Raw genomic sequence first — 23057 nt, 5'->3', positions numbered from 1 at the left:
TCAATTGTCCCTAGCAATAATTCGACCAAGCCTATATATATACATAACCACTGATGTCCGTCTGTGTCTTGTGCTTTTTTACTTATTTCATTTAACATTTATCCAGGAATCATTAAATAAGATGAAAAATATTTTACAATGGCGTTCTATAAAAAATAGTGCAACTTGTGGAACACAAACGGTTAACAGATCTACCCCTGCAATGAATCTCTTTAACTCACCTCTCTAAAAGGATTGGCCTTTGCCTTTTTTGAGTCCTGCCTCTCTAACCCACTTTGCTGTTTGATTGACTTTGTCTTTCTCACTAATGTGTTGAGGTACAGTACGCTGCAGCTATATTCCGTTGTATGAAATGATTATGCAGGCTACTAGTATGTGAGTAAGAAAGTATTCTTATAACAACAAAATATGCACAAAATACGGGGAATGTTGTCCCCACCAATGTCAAATAAATTATGTCCCCACCAATGTCAAAATCAAACTTACGCCTTTGGTCCCATATACAAATGTACAATATTTACAACTAACAGTAGCTGACTATTAAACTGGACAGGATTTCTGAGAAGTGATGTTCATAATCATATTACTTACATTAGCTGATTAGTTGCTAATCATGAGCTAACCTGACAGGATTATGAGAATTATCTGAGAGAATTATCAAGATCTTTTCATGGTGCTGTTGCTGACATAATAGACATTTGTGCTCTGTCAGTAACAGATAACGACCAGTTTCTTCTTGGACATCAGATATAAATTTGGATACAGATGTTTTGTGTTAGGTCTCTGTTATGGCTGATTATGACTATATTTGTGTGGATATAGAGTGATATTTTTACCTCCTTGTGGTAGAGTGGTATGTCGTCTAGAGGGGGTTGACTCATTTTATGACTCGCATACATCCTTTTAGTTACTGGTTCTTCCTCTTTCTTTAAAAGAATCTCTTCATCTTTACAGGATATACAAACCATGGTGTCCCACATTCTTATACACATGTATGTATTTTTATGATTCACAATCTCTATATTTCCTTCCACATTTATAAAAACTCCACATCACTGAAAATTAATAGCACATGACTACCACTTCACACAGTAGAGCTGTTTCTCCAGCCACCTGCTGATCCTCTAAGGATTCAGAACATTCCTCCTTACTGTAACCAGATAACTGTGGACCAAGTGTTATCCGAAATGGGAATAGGGGAATGCATGAGTTGCTTGGAGCCACCCACTTTTTATGTGCCCATAAGGGGCCTCCAGACCACTAAGCACTCCTGGCATCTTCAACTGGCACAGAATTTTGGTGTCCCAGCACTTTTCCAGGGTCAACAAGCATCCAGTTCGGTATCATGCGCCAGTTCAGTGGGAGAAGAATGGCTAGTTATTATCTGAACTTGGGCGTGGAGGATAAAGACATGTTTCATGAGCGAACACCTACACGTTATGAACACACTTCTTCACTGTGCTTGCAAAAAAAAACAATGGAGGTTTTAACCTCCAACACTCCTAACTATTTAAAGTTTATTTTAAAATACCCCATTAACTATTCATCTTACTAGCTAGAAATAGAAATCATTTATACAACACTCCTCTTTTTATAAATTGAACCAAACAATGAAAATAAATGTTGTCTGGTCTTTGTTCTGTCTTCAACTGTCATGTATAGGTGAGTCTGTGCCTACTGTAGCCTTGTAGGTTCCTGGTCTTGGATGACAGGAACGGAACCTGATGTGATCTTCTGTCATAGTCCGTGCACCTCAAGGATTTGATGTGTTAGCACATTCTGAGATGCTTTTCTGCTCAACATGGTTGTAAATTTAGTTTACAGGTTAGGTTTAGGTCATTTGAGTTACAGTAGCTTTCCTTTGAGCTCAATCCAGACTCATAGGTCTCATCTGATTTCCAAATAATCCAATCAAACTATAGATCCATAATAGAAGCTGTTTGCAATTTTTTATGATATTTGTATTTACAGCTGACTTAGGACTAATTTAGTTTAGGAAGAGATTCAGGTTTGGTGAGATGTTTTTATATCAGTGCAGAAAATGAGTTATTACTAATTTAAAATTAGACAAAGGGACAAAGTTCAATGGTGTGGTGTAATATAGAAGGTGTCTGTACCATGCTTTATTTTCCCCCTTGTCTGAGAGTGGTTTGAAGTCAGCATGATTAATTGAGGCTTCAGTAGAGGAACGAGAGAGAAAGAGAGTGTGTACCTTTGTATCCCTGTGATCCTCAAGACTGGTGTGTCTGTAGGCTGGTGCCATGTGTTGAAATTTCAGGATGGAAATAGCGAGTGAGGGGATGTGCGGTGAGACATAAAACTTTTGATGTGTGTGTGGGCAGTTGTGGCTGTGATTACTGTGTGACTGAGTGCATGTCAGGCCGTTTGTTTGCCAGACCCTGAGCTCTTGACCACCCCCTCAGTTTAACACACATATGCGCTTTGATCTGGTTACACATTGCCAAAGAATGATGTTACTTAAAAAGCTAGCAGGCTACAAAGCTGGTCTCTGTGTTTGCCATGGGAAGAGACTCTGTTGCTGAAACATTTCCTTCTGACTAGCCTTCTCTTTTTTCTGGCCTGTCGTCAGTATCCTTTTCACTGTTTGTCTTTCTTGCTCACCATTCCTTCTCTCTTAAAACTTCAGCATCCTTGTAATACCGTAGCGAAGATTGTCTGAGGCATCAATCCACATCAAGGCTATTTTTCACTCCTTATAAATAGAAATTTGTCAAGGTCTTTATTTCTAGATTGTGAAGTAACATGGCATTGAGGTGATCAGAAAGGAATCAAATACGTAAAAGAGCTGGGGCTGAATACACTGCAGCCATAACAACGATAACACAGGATGCATTTTACAGAATTAGTAGCCGGAATAATCTACTTGTGCTCAAGACTTGTGATGGAAGGACGATGAACAAGATCAAGACAGAATAGCTAGTTTCATGAGAAAACTATTACATAATACTTGACCTGATAATATCATACCAGCAATAATAATAATAATAATAATAAGAAGAAGAAGAAGGAGGAAGAAGAAGAAGAAGAGGAAGAAGAAGAAGAAGAAGAAAAGTGAAATATGATATTGATAAATGTTTCACCTCAAGCAGTACTCTACAGTAATCACACACTTCCAGGTCAATACGTGCTGCTGCTGTAAACTAGTTATTGCTCCAGTGAGGCAAAATCCAATTACATGTTTCTCAAGCATATGAACAACATAATTCATGTGAGCATACGGTTATATGCAAAGCTTTGACGTTTGCTGTACTCAATAGTATGGTTTCTGCACACATTTTCTTATAAAAAACAATAGACTGAAATAAATTGCTTCTTTCTTTCTTTTGAATTTGACCATCAATAACCTTAACAACAATTTCTGAGAAACCTTTTTAAAACAAATGAAATGGTTTACTTCAGGACAAAATTACTTCAGGCCAGTAGTTAATTGTTAGTGTAAATGAAAGCTTACTGTTATACATATGTTTAAAAAGGCATAAGACTCGGCCTGGAGACCTCCTAGCATGCACTTCTTTGCTTAATGCTAACTAGATTGTCATGATTTTTCTTTAATTCTAAATGACATAGAGGGGCACGGTGGCTTAGTGGTTAGCACGTTCGCTTCACACCTCCAGGGTTGGGGGTTCGATTCCCGCCTCCGCCTTGTGTGTGTGGAGTTTGCATGTTCACCCCGTGCCTCGGGGGTTTCCTCCGGGTACTCCGGTTTCCTCCCCCGGTCCAAAGACATGCATGGTAGGTTGATTGGCATCTCTGGAAAATTGTCCATAGTGAGTGAATGAGAGTGTGTGTGTGTGTGTGTGCCCTGCGATGGGTTGGCACTCCGTCCAGGGTGTATCCTGCCTTGATGCCCGATGACGCCTGAGATAGGCACAGGCTCCCCGTGACCTGAGGTAGTTCGGATAAGCGGTAGAAAATGAGTGAGAGAGAGAGAGTAACTGACATAAATATTGCATTTTGGGTACCGTGTTCATGGGAAAAGTAGCTCTGAATAACAATAAAACCCCAAAGCCTTTTTACCTATACCAACTATTTTTCCCAGACATAATTTGACTGTACTTGAATAAATATTTTCTTCAGAAATTAAACTCAATAATACAGTTTACTACTTACTATAAACAATAAATGAATTGGTGACATATGTCTAATTTCTGTCTTAACTTCTGTCTTAAAGTCTGGTTCTTTTCTCCGCTACTGGAGCTACAATGCTAAAGGCTGGTAACAAGTCAGGGAACCTTATAGCTACGAGTATGACATCATGTAAACTGCATACCTGCATACCATACAGTCAGCTCAGAGTTATAAACAGTCGTGGTAGCCATTTTGAACCACTAGAATCACTTTCTATACTTTCACTTTCTACATGTAGTAATAGTTTTGTATTAGCAGGATAAAGTTCATTATTGTGAATTTGGACGATTATATTGTACTTCAAATTTGCTTTCTATATTTTATAAAAACACAAAAGACACCGTTTCATGTTGTTCAGTGTTTGACAGTTTTGCTGAACTGCCTTAATTGTGGCTCCAGGACAAAAGTAAGGGAGGAAACTTTGGACACAAGATACGGCTTGGCTGACTAAACGTCATTTCTTGATTTTGGCTAAACAATTTCTTGGAAATTGGAAACAGAATGAAAGTGTGCAAAATAAATAAAAAGACAACATTTTTGGCTATGAGGTAATATGTAAGACTTGCAGGCAACACACACGCGCACACACACACACACACACACACACACACATACGCACACAAAACAGGGCTGATGCCCTTGTCTATATGATTACAGAGTCCAGGTCGATGGAGTTCTTTCTCACTCGAGTGGAACCAAAGCTATTTACATGATATAGATGTTTTACATTGACATGTTAAATTGTGTTTAAAGCTTAGAGAACAGAGGTGGGTCTTTTATATAAGAGGTTATTTTCCACACCACAGAGGAGTAGTAAATTGTACAGTTATAAATTTGACAACAGTCAAAATTTAGCATTGGTATATAAACAGAAAGTTTAATGATAAGGTTGCATAGGTGTTGGTTCTTTTTTTGTTAGTAGGAGAACTACCTCACTCTCTCTTACTCACTAAACTTAAACTAAGGCTAAAGTTTCCGTTGTACACACTAGGAGCAGGGTGCAGGTCAGTGACTCCATGTCTTTATACGGCTGCAGCTGTGTCCTCTTGGCACCGGAGTTTACTCTGGTTGGCAATTCTCCCCAAAACGTGTCATATCCATTTATAAAGAACATTACAAAGCTTCTGTTGATTAAAAAAAAAGACAACGTTGTCCCTTTTTAAAACCTCTTTTACATGGCTAAGACTCACATGCAGCCCAGATTACATGGAAATACATGAATGAGTTGTTTTATACTGCTTTCCTTTATTTCTTCCTATATTTTGGGGAGCAACTTTGCATTTTAATTTCTGAGGATGTTTATGATGTTGTCACTCAAAAATACACCAAGTGACCTCATTTTTCAAACAGTAAAAATGGCAGATCCAGTCTGGAGCTAGGACCCACTTATTAGTTTTAATAAATAAGTTTCACTTTATTTAGTTTTCTCAGATCTTTTAGCAGGCTAGACAGTGAGCTTTTTAAACTTTACACTAGTGTACATACAACACCTGCACCAGTATTCAAACACACACACACACACACACACACACACACACACACACACACACACACACACACACACATACACATATACAGTCTCTGGGGAATCCCCTTGGTGCACAAAGACAGACCTCTCTCTCTCTCTCTCTCTCTCTCTCTCTCTCTCTCTCTCTCTCCCTCTCTCTCTCTCTCTCTCTCTCTCTCTCTCTCTCTCTCTGTGCCAACATGTAGTGTCAGCATAAATTAAATTTAAAATAAAAAACACACGAAAAAGTAATAAAACTTGAGAACAGAAGAAAGCATTTCACCACACATTTCCTTTTAATACAGCATCCGGTGCAGGGGGGGAGTCTGGGTTCTGTTCGTCCGGTTACTTCACTATCCTCCCGCTATTAAAAGACATGCGTTATAGTCAGACTGGCATTTCTAAATGGTCTGTAGTGTGTCTATGACTGTGTGATTGTCTCCCGCCATGTGTCCAGAGTTCCCTAGGATAGATCCCAGGTTCCCTGTGACCCTGTGTAAGGTAAAAGGGTAGAGAAAATGGACAGACAGTGCAGACGAGTTCAACAGATGCATTGTTACACTGAACATTTTCATTCGTCTAGGATCCACTCCTGTATCCACTCCTGCTGACTAGTCAGTGTAGCTACAGAACTACACCATACCTACATACATCCAGGACTACAGCGACTGCTCTGAGTCATAGAGGTATAAATGTTTGATTGATCCCAGTTCAGCTAAACAGAACATGTTGCTTCAGGGGATGTGGTTAGGCTCTGTGTCTTCAGGACTACTCTTAGGGAAAGTGAGAGAATGCAGAGAGCTAAATTGAGTCTTCTTTTCTGTCTCTCTGTCCCCCCCTTTTTTCTCTCAGTGTAAAATGAACCCTTAGGTAGGGTTTCGTATGGAAATGGATGCCGTCTTGTGTAAACAGGAGGCAGCTGCTGGGAGTCTGTACACTGAACTTATAATGTGTGTTTATACACGTATGTAATTGACTTATCCGGTTTAACATGCATCTTGAGCAAGATGGTATGACTTACATCCAGAGATGGGGGACTCGAGTCATATGACCTGACTTGAGTCATGCATCTTGAGCAAGATGGTATGACTTACATCCAGAGATGGGGGACTCGAGTCAGGCTTAAGTTGCAAATTTGAGACTTGAGACTTGCTCGACAAATATTAATTATTGTTCAGATGCCTCAAATAATACAGAAATCACTGTGAAAATCGGTTGATTTTTTTTCTTTTCTTTACAAACTACATTTTTTTTCTTTTCTTTACAAACTAGCAGTGGCAGCACTAGCTATAATGTCGTTATACAATGTAATGTCTCTATACACATTTAAAGAAAGGGTGTATAGGACAAGATGAGAAGAAAACACAAGTCGGAATCTTTCCCTTGTGTTTTTTTTTAATTCAGGCAATACACAGGATCTAATTTCAGGCAGGTTGTGAGAAGAGACAAGAAATGTCACATACCCATAATTGGCTAATCGTTTGGATTTGTTCCGTTTCCACATCATACCTGATTTGCATCTCATAAAAAAAAAAATCTCTACTCAGATGTTGCTGATCGGTGTCATGCAGGTACATAGAAAATGCAAGGTAAATGCAGAAAGTCCTTGTCTAACATTTTGGCTGCAGTGTTCTCTCACAAAATGTTAATTTTATTTTTTTATTTTTTTATATAAATTATTTTTTTTTATGTTTGAATGTGAGGTGACTGCATGTTATGCTAGAATTAAACTCAACTGTTATATTGCATTGTATCGTATTCTGCACAGTTTTTTTTTTTTTATCTCTATACCGTTATAGTACTAATAATGAAAAGATTGTACCAATATATTGTACTAATATGTCCAGTGAAAAAAATATGAACAACAGCCATATCATGGCCTTGAATCGTGTGTGTAGTCAGTCAGAAATGAGTAGCATGTGCCTTAACAATTTAGAAAAATATGAACCAATTGCAAATTGTGTTTAAGCAAATAAAAAGTTTTTAAACAGTAAAAAACAAAAGCGCTAATGAGTGATTGAGGCCAGCTGATTTATTTGTGTCCTACAGGTTTATTACAGAAACTACGTCACATAAGGATTTTGGGTGAGATAGATAGACTTTCATGGCTTGTTAGCTTCAGGAGCATCATAGTGCTAAAGGTTCAAACATATTCTTGCATTGGAGCTACATTTTAGGTGAAACAAAAAAATAAGATTTAGTTAGAAACTATTCCTTTAATATAAACCATTTAGCGGTTATGTATTTTCCACAGTGACACATCCTCATTGACACAAAGCTGAAGCTCGTCTTCTGCTTTCCCTCCTCGTTTTTCTGCCTCTAGCATAAAACTTTGAGGAATATTCTAGCTCTCTGTTCAGTTGAGACGCGATCCTTATAACAGATTGTTAATTGTACATCGAGCCTAAAATAGTGCTGTTTTTCTGATACAGCTGCAGTGAAGGTAAATATCGATATTACACAACACATGACGACGTAATAAGAGGTCTGAGAGACGGAGGTGGAGACTTTCACATGCGTTGAGGTTTAACCTGCATTTACTGATAATACCTGGAAAGTTTGGCTAGAGAAAGAAGAAAGATCAGGTTCACCAAGGATGAACTGATTGATGCGTTTTCTTTCACCTCTCATTTTTTCCTGTGGACACCGCTGAAAATCCTGCATGGATTTTTTTTTTTTCATTTATTTTCCCGAGGTGGAGAGAAGATTAAAGATTTATCGAGCAGCCGTACATCCTCCGTGGCCACACAGCTCGTCTTTGATACGTTGTAGGAGCGAGACTTTATGTAAATGAGAAGTGAAGATGACCGGGCCAGTTAAATTGTTTTATGTGATGTTGGTCTCATCACGCTCATGGTCACGGTCAAGGCTTATTCTGAAATGAGTGCGGTATAAGATGGTAGAGATAGAGAGCAGCGAGGAGGCAACTGTTTCCTGCAAAACATAATTACAGCAGCAAGTGAAGCCCTGTGTACCCTGCAAAAAGACATCTAAATGAACAGGAAATCACTACAGCGGTGTAAACCTTTTATTTATTAAAGACATGAATGTGCATTAAGCAAGAGATATAAAAAGTTGATGTAAAAATGTAGTAAGTGCATAAGAATTTTAATAAATAGAAAGATATTTGAAAGATTTTCCAAAATATTAAATTTCACTTGGACACATTTCTAATCAACATATTGCTTATAGTTTGTCATGCCCAAGTATGCTGATTAAGAATATGACTACGTACGTATACGATATGCTATCATTGTTCTCGCAGACAGCAACAAGGACATTTAAACAGAACACTTATGAAAGAGATTTAAATCAAGAAGTTCAAGAAGAAAGAACTAATTACAGTGTAAAATATATACAAGGTTGTATAGAAGTGGAGCTTGATTATTCAAATGTATATTGAAATGTCTATATTCACATATGATATGTAACATAAAAACCATTAGCGGCACATTGTGAACACATCGTGTAAAGTGAACTGTAGTGTATACAAAGAGTACTGTAGTGCATATATCAGCAAAGGGTAAGATTAGTGTCAAGAAGTCCAAGACATTGCACATTTTATTTGTTTATAGTGGATTTTGTTGTTGTGGTACATTCACTAAACAATCCACTATCACTTACGTTATAGAATAGAAGCCTTCAGTTTGTCATGTATACATTACGGCACAGTGAAATTCTATCTTCACATCTCCCAACTTTGGAGGTTGGGGTCAGAGCACAGGGTCAGCTATGATACAGCACCACTGGAGCAGAGAGAGTTAAGGGCCTTGCTCAGGGGCCCAACAGTGGCAGCTTGGTGGACTTAGGATTTGAAGTCAAAACCTCTAACTAATCCTCTAATCAACAACCCAGAGCCTTAACTGCTTGAGCCACCACTGCCACAATAGAGCAGCTATAACTTATACTGTATGACAGCAGCCTGTTACCAAGAAACCATAAAGCCTCCCATCCTCAAGACTTTCCCTTGCACTGGGGAAAATTCCTTCATTTCCGAAAACAAGTTTAGACACAATTTATTTGGAACCATACAAGTCTTATCTAAGTTGTTACTATAGAAATGATTCTATAGTATAATGGAATAGAAATAGGACTGTTTTAGAATGAACGCAGTAATGTAAACCTGTGTTCTGTTCACACTTACATTGTTCATTTCAATTGGCAGATAATTTGCTTTGCTGAAATAAATAAGTTTTAAAGTCTGTAAATATTTTTTTTTTAACTTTAAGCTTGAAGCGAGTACTCTTATGATCTTTTGGGTTTTAGGATATAACTATAGGATATATATTATATCATAGACACATACACACACACACGTGTACACACACAGCATATTGCTTCATATAGCTTTGCTGGTCTATGGACAGGTTTTAAAGAAAGGGATTTTTTTTTTCTTGTCAAAGCTCCAAGTGTGCGCATATATATCTACCGAAACTTAATACTGGTCTCACTAATGTGTATGTAGACATTGCTACAGATGTTGCTGACCCATTAGTAACCCAGCTACTTTAGCTGCATGAGTGAAAGTGAGACCATGTGCTTCAGGTTCACAGTGATTGATGTTCTCATCAGCGACTGGGAGAACAGACACACAGAAAGTTCAATGAAAAAAAAGCTCTTTCTCTGGTTTTGATTGTGAAATGTCAATCATCCTCAGTTGTAATGAATAGATTTACACTGTTGTGTGGAAGTTTCCCTTTTACACTGATCTGAGATCAGTGTCCCAGCTCTGGATCTTTGACTAAAGGTTTTGAGAGAAGACAAAGAAGAACCTTTTAGAAAAGTGCACACAGTCATGATTTCTCCAAGCTGAAGTGCTCTCTTAAACACAGCCGTCAATTTTAAAATACAGCGGAAAGAACCTTCTCGCTCACATACTTCCACACTGTGTTCAAATAATCAACAGTTATTTATGTAAATACTGCATTTTTAATCATTTATATCCATGAACCATGTATAAAAAATACATTGCATTTTTTATTGTATTCCAGGTAAATGTTCAACTGCTTTTATTATAATTTCTCCGTATTGAATTCTGCATTGTTGTACACTTTCAACAGAACCGTACCTATGTGTATACATTTCCTTAAATGATTTAATCTTCAGTGCTGGAACTTTAAGTATTTCCAGCTATTCTTTTGGTCACTGGTGTGATGTTTATCATCATCAATTTTTTTTAACGCTATCAATCCTCTTGCTCATAAAAGAGCTCACGGACACTCATTGATTGGCTGATTGTCTCTGTGATTGACAGGGCAGAGAGAGTATATGATCCCTCCCACCCTTAGAGCATGGTCAGTTCTCTCAGACCCATTGTCGGGATTGTTGAATGTCATAAGTGTAGCTTTATCAAACCTCATATTGGTCATTAAGCCAAAAACATGTTTGGATAGACTAAACATTAAAATATTATTCAAACTGTGTAATTCATTCTGACTCTTTTAGTGTCCAAGTCTATCAGCAAGGACTTATGATATAATCAGGCATTTGGGAACCTAAGAATATCTGGTCCTGCGGTCCTCATTTTGATAACCACACAAGTGTCTGACAGATGAATCTGTACAGGGTTTATTTTATATCCAGCACAATCTCAAAGAATTACACACACTGTAATGATAATTCGCTATGCAGAAAAAACCTTTGATTTTCTTTTTCTCATTTTTTGCCATTTACGTTCCGAGATACAGAGCGGATTAAAGATTTATTGAGCAGTCGTATATCCACTACGGATGTTTGTTAAGTGAAACACGTGTCTCTGTTCAAATTTGTGTCCTTACCTCAACTTTACAATGAGGTTTCTTATACGTTCTGCATTTTCAGTCGGTCTTAATAAAAGGATTACAAAAAGGATTTAAAGTTTAGCTTTGTTATATACACAAGTGCTGTTGTTTCGCTGAGAGGAAAGCCATAAGCTGAGCACAGCTTACAACACCAGACACTGTAGCATTCTGTCAGCATTTCACAAGCGATTTGACACTCATTTCAGACTCCAGACTGGCGTTACAGAATACTGATGATGCCACAAGCCATCCATGGCCTGGAAGTCCAAGAGAGCAAAATTGAACATGCTCTCTGGGTAAGATTTGAGCTGTCTTTGCCCTGTTGATCAGCGGGATGCGAGCCAATCTCAGGTGTATGTGAGCTCATGTATGTAGAAAGAGGCGGAAAACTCTTTCCTGCATTTTTGAGGAAATGTCACACTCAATGTGTCTGGTTGATTTAGCTCGAATTTTGGCAGACTGAGCAGGATGACAACAATGTATATTGTCAGGAGACACCTAATATAAAAAAGCCTGTATATGTGGGATTGATTTAGTTCTCCTGAATTAAGCAAGTTAGCTTGTGGCAGGGTTTTGTAACTAAAAGCTGTAAAGGTCCAGTTGCAAAAAAACTCTGGAATAACAACTGAATATGTTTATATTAAACTCTTGTAGTGGTACTTAATGTTAATACTTTTGAATAGCGCAATAAAATCTTTTACAAGTCTAGTAAATGCATACTTCTTTTCCCTGTAGTGATTTTTTCAGATCACTATGCATGATCTAATATACATAGGGGATAAATAAATAAAATATAGGGGATAAATAAACATAAATATACATAGGGGATAAATAAAATGTCATCCTGATGTTTTTCTAAGGTAACTTTCTTTTGCTGCTATCTGGTCCAGAGCTTTTCATAATTAGTATGAAGTATGAAATATTAGTGAATATATTATGAATATATTAGTATGAAATCTAGTTGAAGTCAAATTTGAAGAGATTTTGCCGTATATTTATAGACAGTATTTTTTTTTTCCAGAAACCTGTCCGTTTTTATTCTACTTGCACTGTTTCTTAACATCCAAAAGGTCTCATCTACAATGCATACATGGAGCATATCTTCTTCGGCGTGAAAGTGGATTGGAAAGGGATGCGGTCCTTAATTCTTCTGTGTGCATGAGATCAGTGAATATGAATGTAGGAAGTGGAATAAGATGGTTAGTATTCTATACCGTACTTTCATCTGGCAAGACCCATTGGCATTCATGGAAGTGTGTGTCTGGTGTGCAATTGCATGCTAAATGCATGCTAAATGTGTATGTTTGTGTGAATGTCTGAGTGTGTGTGTGTGTGTGTGTGTGTGTGTGTGTGTGCGTGCATGACTATGTAAGGAAGAAAGGATCAGGAGATTTCGACGTCCTTCTCAATCACAGACTTGCTACGCACTTCCTTTAGCCAATCACACCACTTTCCTTTTCCTCTCTCCTCCCTCTGTTGCTATGGAGACTCGAGAAGTCTCTCAGGTACCTTAGTGCTACGAAGTGAAGCAACTTCTCTCTCCCTCTCTCTCTCTCTCTCTCTCTCTCTCTCTCTCTCTCTCTCTCTCTCTCTCTCTCTCTCTCTCTCTCTCTCTCTCCCTTTCTCTCCCTCGTACATGTTTCTTCTCCTCCCGGCTACTTTGCTTCCTCTTTTTCCCTCAGAGCCTATTGTCTCCCTCCTTTTCCTCCTGTCTGTCATCCGTAAAACATCTTTCTCTCCCTTTTTTTCCCTTCTTGAAGGGAGCAGCGTGGAGGGGGCTGTGTGTTGGGATAAAGAACAGGTGGGAGTGAGAATGAGACCACAGAAGCAGAAAGGTGGAGATGAGATATGAATTCCCACGACAGAGAATAAGGGAAGTGTTTGAATTTGAAATCTGCTTCTATAGTCAGAAAATTCAAACCAGTGCCTCATATTTATATTTAGTATATTATAAGTGAGTCCTTTTCCTCATAGGCTTGGACATTTCAACATGTTTTAAAAAGCACTGAGTGGGTTATTACAGTACGTTTACAGTATACATAATAAAGACCTCCCAAGGTAACTTCCTGCTACTCAGTTATAAGAGCCAGTAGATTATTACAGCAGCGATCTGCAGGGGTCCAAGCACCATTCAGAAATGGCACCGCTTCAGTGGCTGATTCTTGATACATGACAGAACAATAAAGAAACCATAGATGATTATACTGTTTAACCCACGAAAACATTTTTTAAAAATGAAACAAATAGTATATTGAAATTACTACTACTACTTCTACTGTAACTAACTACAAACAAACTATGTGCCTGTCAGAAATGGGATAAAATGTAATATAACGATTGGGATATTTTGCTAAAGACAATTCGAACATCCTTAAAGCAGATTCCAACAATGTGGTTTTAAAAGAGAACACATTTATTTGAAACCGAAGGGCAAATTAGAACTGAGACAGAATTGATCAGATATTTCGAAACTGTAAAAAAAAAAAATAAATTCGGGGGGCACGGTGGCTTAGTGGTTAGCACGTTCGCCTCACACCTCCAGGGTCGGGGTTCGATTCCCGCCTCCACCTTGTGTGTGTGGAGTTTGCATGTTCTCCCCGTGCCTCGGGGGTTTCCTCCGGGCACTCCGGTTTCCTCCCCCGGTCCAAAGACATGCATGGTAGGTTGATTGGCATCTCTGGAAAATTGTCCCTAGTGTGTGATTGCGTGAGTGAATGAGTGTGTGTGTGTGTGCCCTGCGATGGGTTGGCACTCCGTCCAGGGTGTATCCTGCCTTGATGCCCGATGACGCCTGAGATAGGCACAGGCTCCCCGTGACCCGAGGTAGTTCGGATAAGCGGTAGAAAAATGAATAAAAATAAATTCCGACTGGTGCTAAAAGCGTTACCGATATACACACGCTCAAAGATGAGAGAAACCTTAGGCTTTGCATATTTGAAAAAAAAATAAAATAAAGGTTATTAATAATGTGTGTGTGTGTGTGTGTGTGTGTGTGTGTGTGTGTGTGTGTTTCCAATTATAGAATCACTCAAATTTCAATTACTCATCTTGCTATGTGCCAAAACCAAATGTCAAAATTGGTCTGTTTATTATCTGGAGAAAGCTGTTTAGCAAAGCAAGCAGAAATAGCGATAGAGAGGGCAAGAGAGCAGACCACACATCTGGAACAAGGTGGAACCAGGTGAACAAACACTCTTAGAGGCAGAGAGAGAGAGGGAGAGGGAGAGAGAGAGAGAGAGAGAGAGAAAGAGAGAGAAAAAACCCTTTACAATTATCCTGGCTCAGTTCTTTATTTTTATTTCTCTTTTGGCTCCTCATCATTCTCTCCTTCCTTTTTTCCAATCTTTCTGTCTTTCAACCTTTTCCTCAGTGTGTTTAATATTGCCATCTGTGCTTTATCCAGTGATTAACATATACAATAGCACACACTAACACAATCTCCCGATCATTCGTGATGTTATCGTTCACAGCGCTTCACAAACATAAGAACGCTCACTACGACGTGTCCACATTCACCGAATCGTTTCAGTTTTGTTTAGCGTCACTAGCCCTGGAGGCGGATTACGGACTCCGTGCCCTGAGGCGCCATTAAACGCTTAGTAAAGAACGTTAGAATCCCATAATTTCACTCTAAACACCTCTGAAGGTTACGTGTGAATGATGAAACTGCAAATTCTGAGAACAGAAATGACTTCAAACAACAGTGATTCTTCTCCACACAGCCGCCTACTTTGACACGCTCTTAAAATGCGAAACATCTATTCAGCAGACAAGACTCTAGATATGACTAAGTGTTCATGCCACAAAACATTTCAGGCAAGACAAGCTAGAAATGAACAACAACAACAACAACAAAAATGCTAAATTCATTCTTAATTGCTAAACTGCTTCCCTTTAACCTTCCAAGCAGTTGGAACATGGCAAAAGGTATAAGAAGATGAATTTCACAGACAATAAATAAAAGTCTAATAAATAAATTTGGTTTTTAAAAGATATTATTAGTGCATACCGTTGCTCCAATAACATTTAGAAACTCTGATCTTCCAACATGCATCCAATTTGTGTCATGCCTAAGAACGCCCTAATCCCTGATAAAATTACTGCAACGCTCGGCCGCTTGGTGCAACATACATTTTCTATTTTTTGATTGATTAATTATTTTATTTTTCAAGAGTGTAAGTCCTCATCAAACTGTAGTTCTGTAGTTTTCGTACTTTTAGGAATGAAAATATCAAAAGCTGTTAAGGAAACAGTACAAAAACATACAAATGCAGGTCAGTGTGTTAATACCTGAAGAGTGACTCGTCTGGGGGGGGGCACGGTGGCTTAGTGGTTAGCACGTTCGCCTCCCGCCTCCGCCTTGTGTGTGTGGAGTTTGCATGTTCTCTCCGTGCCTCGGGGGTTTCCTCCGGGTACTCCGGTTTCCTCCCCCGGTCCAAAGACATGCATGGTAGGTTGATTGGCATCTCTGGGAAATTGTCCGTAGTGTGTGATTGCGTGAATCCTGCCTTGATGCCCAATGACACCTGAGATAGGCACAGGCTCCCCGTGACCCGAGGTAGTTTGGATAAGCGGTAGAAAATGAATGAGTCGTCTGTTTTTTTTATATTTGTGTATTTCACTCAGGAATGTGAATGCAGTGTACTTTTAAATCTTACTTAGGATACATAATTTTTTTATGTCCAGTTTTTTCTGACCCTAAGAACATTTACCTGGTTTTTAACACGGTGAACAAACCTTAATTTGACAGTCCTTGAAACAAGAAACAAAACAGTTCTGGAAAATTCCATCGAGCGTCTTCACGAAAGCCGTTTCCTTCACCCTAGTCCCACTAGTTTGTTTATCTTCTTCTGTCATTTTCTGTCAGAAATGATGTAGCCAGTTTGTCTGCAATGTACAAAATGGGCAGTTATGTGCAGGAGGATGAAAATAATACAGCGGTAATGACACCTTATGTGTCAGAAGTTTGTTCTCAGTGGTACATTGTTTTATAAAATAGCCATTATGAATGATTTCACAAAGGAGCTTTGCAAACACATCAGCACATACACACACCCCCACATGCACACTCATTAGCGGACAGAATAGGTAGTGTGTGCTCTAGGAGGGATGTGATTAATTGGTTGGGCACTTAGAGGAACCCATCGAGTGACTAAGTAGGAGATGGCACTGAGAGGTCACGACCTGGTGGGTCATCTCTGAAATGATAAAAAGGAGAAATCAGAACCGTGTCGAATTTGATGCCGAGGCTGCGTTCAGAGACGGCACGGCTTTTTCAAGTCAGACGAAGGTACTGCAGCTGTCGGTGATTTATAATGTCGGATATTATCACTATAACAACATGCGGCTCGGCCGTTATAGATGGCTGAAGTGTAAAACAATCCAATCTCAATGCTTCAAAGATTCTTAAAGCTTGAAATCCATTAAGGCTGCACAAGCAGTTTGTTCGTTTTAGATTCTTGCACTGATGTGTGTTTTGAAAAATCTTGTTCTTTTTTTTTTTCCCCCCAGATGCAGCTTCTCGACAAGTTCCCAATCGAGGGAGGGCAGAAGGACCCCAAAAAACGCATCATCCCTTTTCTTCCAGGTGAGACCAGGAACTTACTTTTTTTTTGTTTTCTGTCATTTTATCACTCCATCCCCCACACTCACACATGCAGTGACAAATGCAGGCTGCCAGCAATACTGTCTGTGGTACGTCATTCGAATGGTTGGATTGGACCTTCTTTTTTTTTAATCCTCAGGCTGTTAAGACCCACACACTCACGCTCACACAAATACGCATGCTGTCAGTGTGTCAAAGAATCGTTAGAAGAAGCATAGGAGAGCGATGAATAATGCAGCAGAGAGCGAGAGAGAGAGAGACAGACAATACGATATGCGTTTTCAAACCCTTGCTGACTCGGCACCTCTCATCTTCTAGTCTCTGCTCCTTTCTTCTGTCTGCCTGCAGTCACACTGTCTCTAAAAAGCCTTCGCACTTCTGAACACATCGATTTTACATACAGCAGGACGCAAAATCACTCCCAGGACAGCTGTTTGATCTCTTTGGTAATTCTAAATGTATATTAATCAGTCTTGCAGGAGTGCAAATGATGGTCTGCAGTAGAGCTTTGTACTTTATGTTTTAAATTAGGTTTGTAGTGTACAGTACATCTTTTCTAATAACATGACTGAATGCAATTCAATTTACTCATTTCCTTTCATATATATACGTATATATAAGCGGGAAAAGATAAAGATTGCAGTAATACAGCTTTAAACATGAATCAACACCATAGTTTCAATCACATGTTATGCCTAGATAGAATTTATTAATAAAATGTAATAAAATGCTGTCGGTACATTATCTACACTTGCTGTGGCTTTAAGTAATAAATGTGTGGCTTTTGTGCCCATCAGTCAGAACGGAGGAGGCGTGGACTCTGTGTTAGTCAGCTCTGGAAAAGGAGGCGTAGCCGCCATGTTTTTAAGTCCTAATGAAGGAAGAGTAAACTTTCTACCTGTCAATGTCAGTAAATGAGGTGTGGTCTTTGTGCTTGTCGGTTCCGCTGAAGGTGGAATGATCTGTATGCATTTCAGACAAATATGAGAATGAGGCATGGCTTCTTTCAGAGCATGTGTGCCTGTCGGTCCTTACGAAGGAGACATGGCCATTGTACAATTGCAGGAAAGATAAACTAGTGTCTGTGCCTGTCTGTCAGTCCGAGATCATCATCTCTCAACCACTGAAGGAGGTTTGGTCTCTATGCTTGTCAGTTCTGGTGAAAATGAATTTTGAATTGTCCCAGATGATGATATACAGTACACTCTTATCAAGCATAATAGGTGTTAGTTTTCCAGTCAGTTAGTTAAATGTGCAGGTTTTGGATAGAGCTTAGGTTAGAGCTGGGTAAGCTTCAGATTCTACTTCCTATGAAGTATAGCTTTCTCTAACAAGTTCAGAATATCATATTGACTTGGCCATATATAATTACATGCTTTTGTGTATCACTATGTTCTTCTGGCTGGAGTGAATTTCCTGACTCTGCATTCTTTTGTCCCTGTTTGACTTTGTCGCTGTGGTTGGGAGTTTGTAGTCTCAGCATTCAGCTCTATGAAAATATTTAACTCCTTAAACTCACAGTACCCACAGTTCCCTTACTTTCTATCTATCTATCTATCTATCTATCTATCTATCTATCTATCTATCTATCTATCTATCTATCTATCTATCTGTCTGTCTGTCTGTCTGTCTGTCTGTCTGTCTGTCTGTCTGTCTGTCTGTCTGTCTGTCTGTCTGTCTTCATCACTACTAAAGAGAGTTCTTCCCTTATTCATGCTCTGACATTTATTTATGGTGAACATCTGGCATAACTCAGAGCAACTGTAGCATACAGATGCATTACATCCCAAAATGGTACACCGGTACAGCACCAATAAAAAATTTAGCTCCATAATCACTAGACTCCTCACAGAACCACTAGATATTTCAATAGAAACAAATGTGACATATTTCAGGTTTCAGTCAGTGGGGGTTAAACAGAAAGATTGGATGTTACATCATTACAGTCAAAGTGGATAAGTGTAAGGTGTGACCCAGAGGCACACAGTAAATTCAGGGTGGTACTTGTTTTAGTAAATCCATTTTCATAGACAGTCAGTTTCCCTGGCTGTTATTACACATGTACGATAATTTATATTCAGAAGTGACAATACAAGACAATAAAAGTCAAAGAACCATATACGTAATATACAGGGAAAGGGTGCTCAGAAATGCTTGATATAATTGGCAAGACTTCACAACAAAAAGGAGTATAATAATAGGCAAAGTAATTCAGGACTGAACACAGAACTGGTGAACACAATAGGGTCATCAATCAATGAGAGACAGGACCAAAATATAGATAAAAGCACATGGAGAACTGGAGTCGGTGTAGAATTGTGTTGTTTAGTGCTTGAATGGTTTATCAGTTGGTTCAGTAAAGTATTAGGACCACTTTGTCTCTTTCGCTGTTTCTATTTACATCACTTTCTCTCTGATGGATGGATGGCTCACCTTGCCCTGTTCAAACTCATATACAACCTTGAAAGTAATGTATCCCACACACACATGAAAACATTATATCTCTCTTTCTCTACTCAGCTGCACCCCAATTTAATAAGGCTTGACACCCACATTGATAAACAATATCATAAAATGTCTCATGCTGTTCTGTGGCATTAAAGTCAATGACTCGTGGGCACAGGAAACCATGTCATCCAGCACAATACAATATGGTGAGATTGAAATGATTTAGAACTCAAAATTCTTGCTTTTCATAAAAGAATATATATCTTTGCACCTTTGTGTCCTTGTAGACGTCTATACTTCCTAATAATAGCATCCTGTAGTTCTTAGATCACCTGTTTAATCTGATTAGAAAACCATTTTTTGGCTCTAATATAATATAGTAGGACTGAGATAATAGAGGAAGCTGACCTAAGGCTTGCTGAATTTGAATATATTTTGTATTTAGTTTGTATCGTATTGCTGCTGTGTTCTGGGCACTCGAGTAGAAAAAGACTCAAATCAGAATAATTATAGTAGTCTTAACTCTAGCAAAATCTTCTAGAAAAACTTGTCACACTGACAGGAAAATATTGTTAATTGCCGATCAAAGTTTCTGGTCCACTGCTCAGGCAGATGTTGAATAAGTTTTTGTGAAAAACAATGAAAAAAAGCTTCATTTCTAATATATTTTTTTCAGTGTTCAGTACTAAAGTAGCCGCTTTGCATTATTTTTAACTCTCTCTATTGTTGACTCTTTTTCCTCATTAAGGAAAAATCCTGTTTCGGCGAAGTCATGTTCGAGATGTGGCAATGAAGCGACTGCGCTTTATAGATGATTATTGCAGGGTGAGTTTCAACCACTTCCTTAAAATGTCCACAAATGTTAATCACTTTTAATGTTTTCATTTTGTTCAGTTTTTGTGTGTTACTAGACATCTCATAACATGAGGTTCCTCAGGGTTCTATCATAGGTCCCTTTTTGCTTTCTCCAAAAATAAAAAATAAAAAAAAGACAAAGGCGAAAGTGACTGAAGATCAATAAAATGTCTTTTTTTACAAAATGAAAATACCTTTTATGTATCAACAAAAATTGATTACATTGTATTAGTATCTATTTAAAAACTTCAGGATTAAGAATTTTACATACTTGTGTATGTTTTGCGGTGAGATTCATTTCCCCATTCTTCACCTTTCATTTTTAATGTTTGTTTGATTTTCTGTCTTCAAATTTCTGGTCCTAGCCACATTCCTATCCACGCATGATAACAAACGTGTTAATCAAGAACAGCTGCTAGAGAGAGCCGGACGAGTGATTGGGAATGTTTGGGAAGCCAAAAACCTACAGTATGCCAACAAGCTCCATCACATTCCCAGTGCACTTTGTATAGAACGTTAGTGTTAAATTATTAGAATTAGGTATGCATAGCAATAGTTTGTTCATTTATTAGCATCATTAAGCTTCCTCTCAGGTCCAAGTTGACATAATTTATAGTTTTTTTTTCTTTTTTCTATGTGTTGAGTCTGACTTGAACAAAGTGTCCAGTCACTGGACACCAATTTGAGAAACACTGCTCTATGTTATCTGAGTTACCTGGAACAGGCTTTAGAATCCCCATGACCCAGAGTAGGATATACAGGATGGATGGATGGATGGATGGATAGCAAGGTGTTATAGGAAAATTATAAGAATGCTGTGGTATAATGCCATCACTCATACATTTTTTTTTTCAACAGCATGTCCTGAAGTATTATATTTCTTTTATAACACACCTATTATTAAAAAGTATATTGTACTTGCATCCATTTATAGTCAAATGTCCATAAAACAAGTTAGTTCCTGTAATCACTTATGCTAGAGCAGTTATAAAACTTCTATACAGTATATCGTCAGCCTTAAGTAAAAAAGCGCAACTTATGTTAACAAGAAGAGGCATTTTTGAAGACGTTCTACTCTCAAAAAACGTAAAGAAAGATGTGTAGTGTCCGATGTGCACTTTGTTTTGTAATTTGTTACCATGCAAACCACAATGTAATAGAACAAATGCATTAATATAAACCCTGTGAACTGAATTACAGTCAGTTCTAATATCCAAGAAAATTAATCTACAACTTCCGACGAGTCATTTTTGAGAATTCAACACACTTTATTGTTTTAGTTCAAGCGATACATGTTTCAAAATATTCAGAAACATCATCCCTTAACGTATCTTGCAAAATATTGTGTAGTAAGTAAAGCTGTGTAATTCCAGCAGGTACTGTTACTACATGTCCCGTAATGCTGATAAGACAGGAAGAGAACTGTGTGTTCTCTCAGTTAAGAAACACCTTGGATTTAGAGATGTCGAGATGTCTTCCTGCACTCTGTTCTAGAATTTATCCTTGCTTATTTGAGGAAGCAGCACATTAGTGACCAAGGCAAAAGACCGATTTGCTTTGAACTTGTTGGAGAGGGCAATGATTACCACCCATTTCCTGCGTGCTTTAATTAGACAAACGACCTCCTTGTAATTGGCCCGACGTTCTCGAGGAATGTTTTTACTCGATAGATTCTCCTCACAAGTGCACATACATGTCTCTTACATGCTGCCTGTCAGTCTACACCTCCCCCTTCTGTTAATGCTCTGTGCTAATCAGTTATCACAAGAAGCGAACACTTCACTGATTGCGCATATTCATAATTCAGTTATTCTGCTTTATCTAATATTAATGTAAAAATATTACCAGACCAAGGTTCAATTAATTTTGTCAGTAAATTTAAAGCTTTAAAGCTGTGGTTTTGCGGTTTGTGTTGAGTTTTACACCGTCCGAGTCACAAAAAACGGCATATAAACACACGATTATGATATTAGCCCTATATTATTTTTACATACAAGTGAACAAGACAGAAAGTCATTAAACTTTTTTTTTTATTAAATAATATTTAAAAAAATTAAATAATGAATTTAATAATTAGTCATATAAATATGATTTTATATACATATATATATATATATATACATATATATATATATATATATATATATATATATATATATATATATATATATATATATATATACATACGTGTATATATATATATATATATATATATATATACATATGTGTGTATATATATATATATATATATATATATATATATATATATATATATATATATATATATATACATATATATCATAATAAATTGTTTCACAATAATCTGAGAGTATAGTAATATCTTTTTACAACTGTATTATTGTTTGTCCTTTATCTTTTAGATAAATGTTAACATTGGGACAAATTTGAACAGAATTTTCCTCCATTTTATTGTTAAGTGATTTATTTTAAAATATTTTATTTATAGTGATAATTAAATTACATAATTAAACTCAGTTTTTAATGTGAATCGTCGAAATGTCTATCAAATGACTGAATGTTTAAACTATTATTATTATACCAATTTTTCCATGTTTCCCTACTTTTCTCTGTAAAATCTTGTCATACAAACAGTGTCATACATACTGTGTATTCAAGCCTTATCGCTCACCGTTAATAAGGATACTTATGACCTCCATTTTGTACACAGCAGAAGTGTTGTGTAAAATTGAGT

At 37.7% G+C, this 23057-nt stretch overlaps 1 protein-coding gene across 2 annotated transcripts in view; it reads left to right on the top strand.

The window, feature by feature from the left end:
- sh3pxd2aa (SH3 and PX domains 2Aa) overlaps nt 1-23057 on the top strand; it is a 102339-nt gene that overhangs the window by 20652 nt on the left and 58630 nt on the right. For both annotated transcript variants that reach the window (XM_060860464.1, XM_060860463.1), the window contains exons 3-4: nt 16948-17023; nt 20238-20314. In XM_060860464.1, the coding sequence (XP_060716447.1) occupies nt 16948-17023; nt 20238-20314 (153 nt within the window). The remainder of the gene's footprint in view (nt 1-16947; nt 17024-20237; nt 20315-23057) is intronic.

The sequence above is a fragment of the Tachysurus vachellii genome, chromosome 24 (genome assembly GCF_030014155.1).
Source record: "Tachysurus vachellii isolate PV-2020 chromosome 24, HZAU_Pvac_v1, whole genome shotgun sequence".
NCBI classification, from domain to species: Eukaryota; Metazoa; Chordata; class Actinopteri; order Siluriformes; family Bagridae; genus Tachysurus; species Tachysurus vachellii.
The sequence above is the reverse complement of the archived record's forward strand: the minus strand, read 5'-3'. Positions and strand labels throughout refer to the sequence as shown.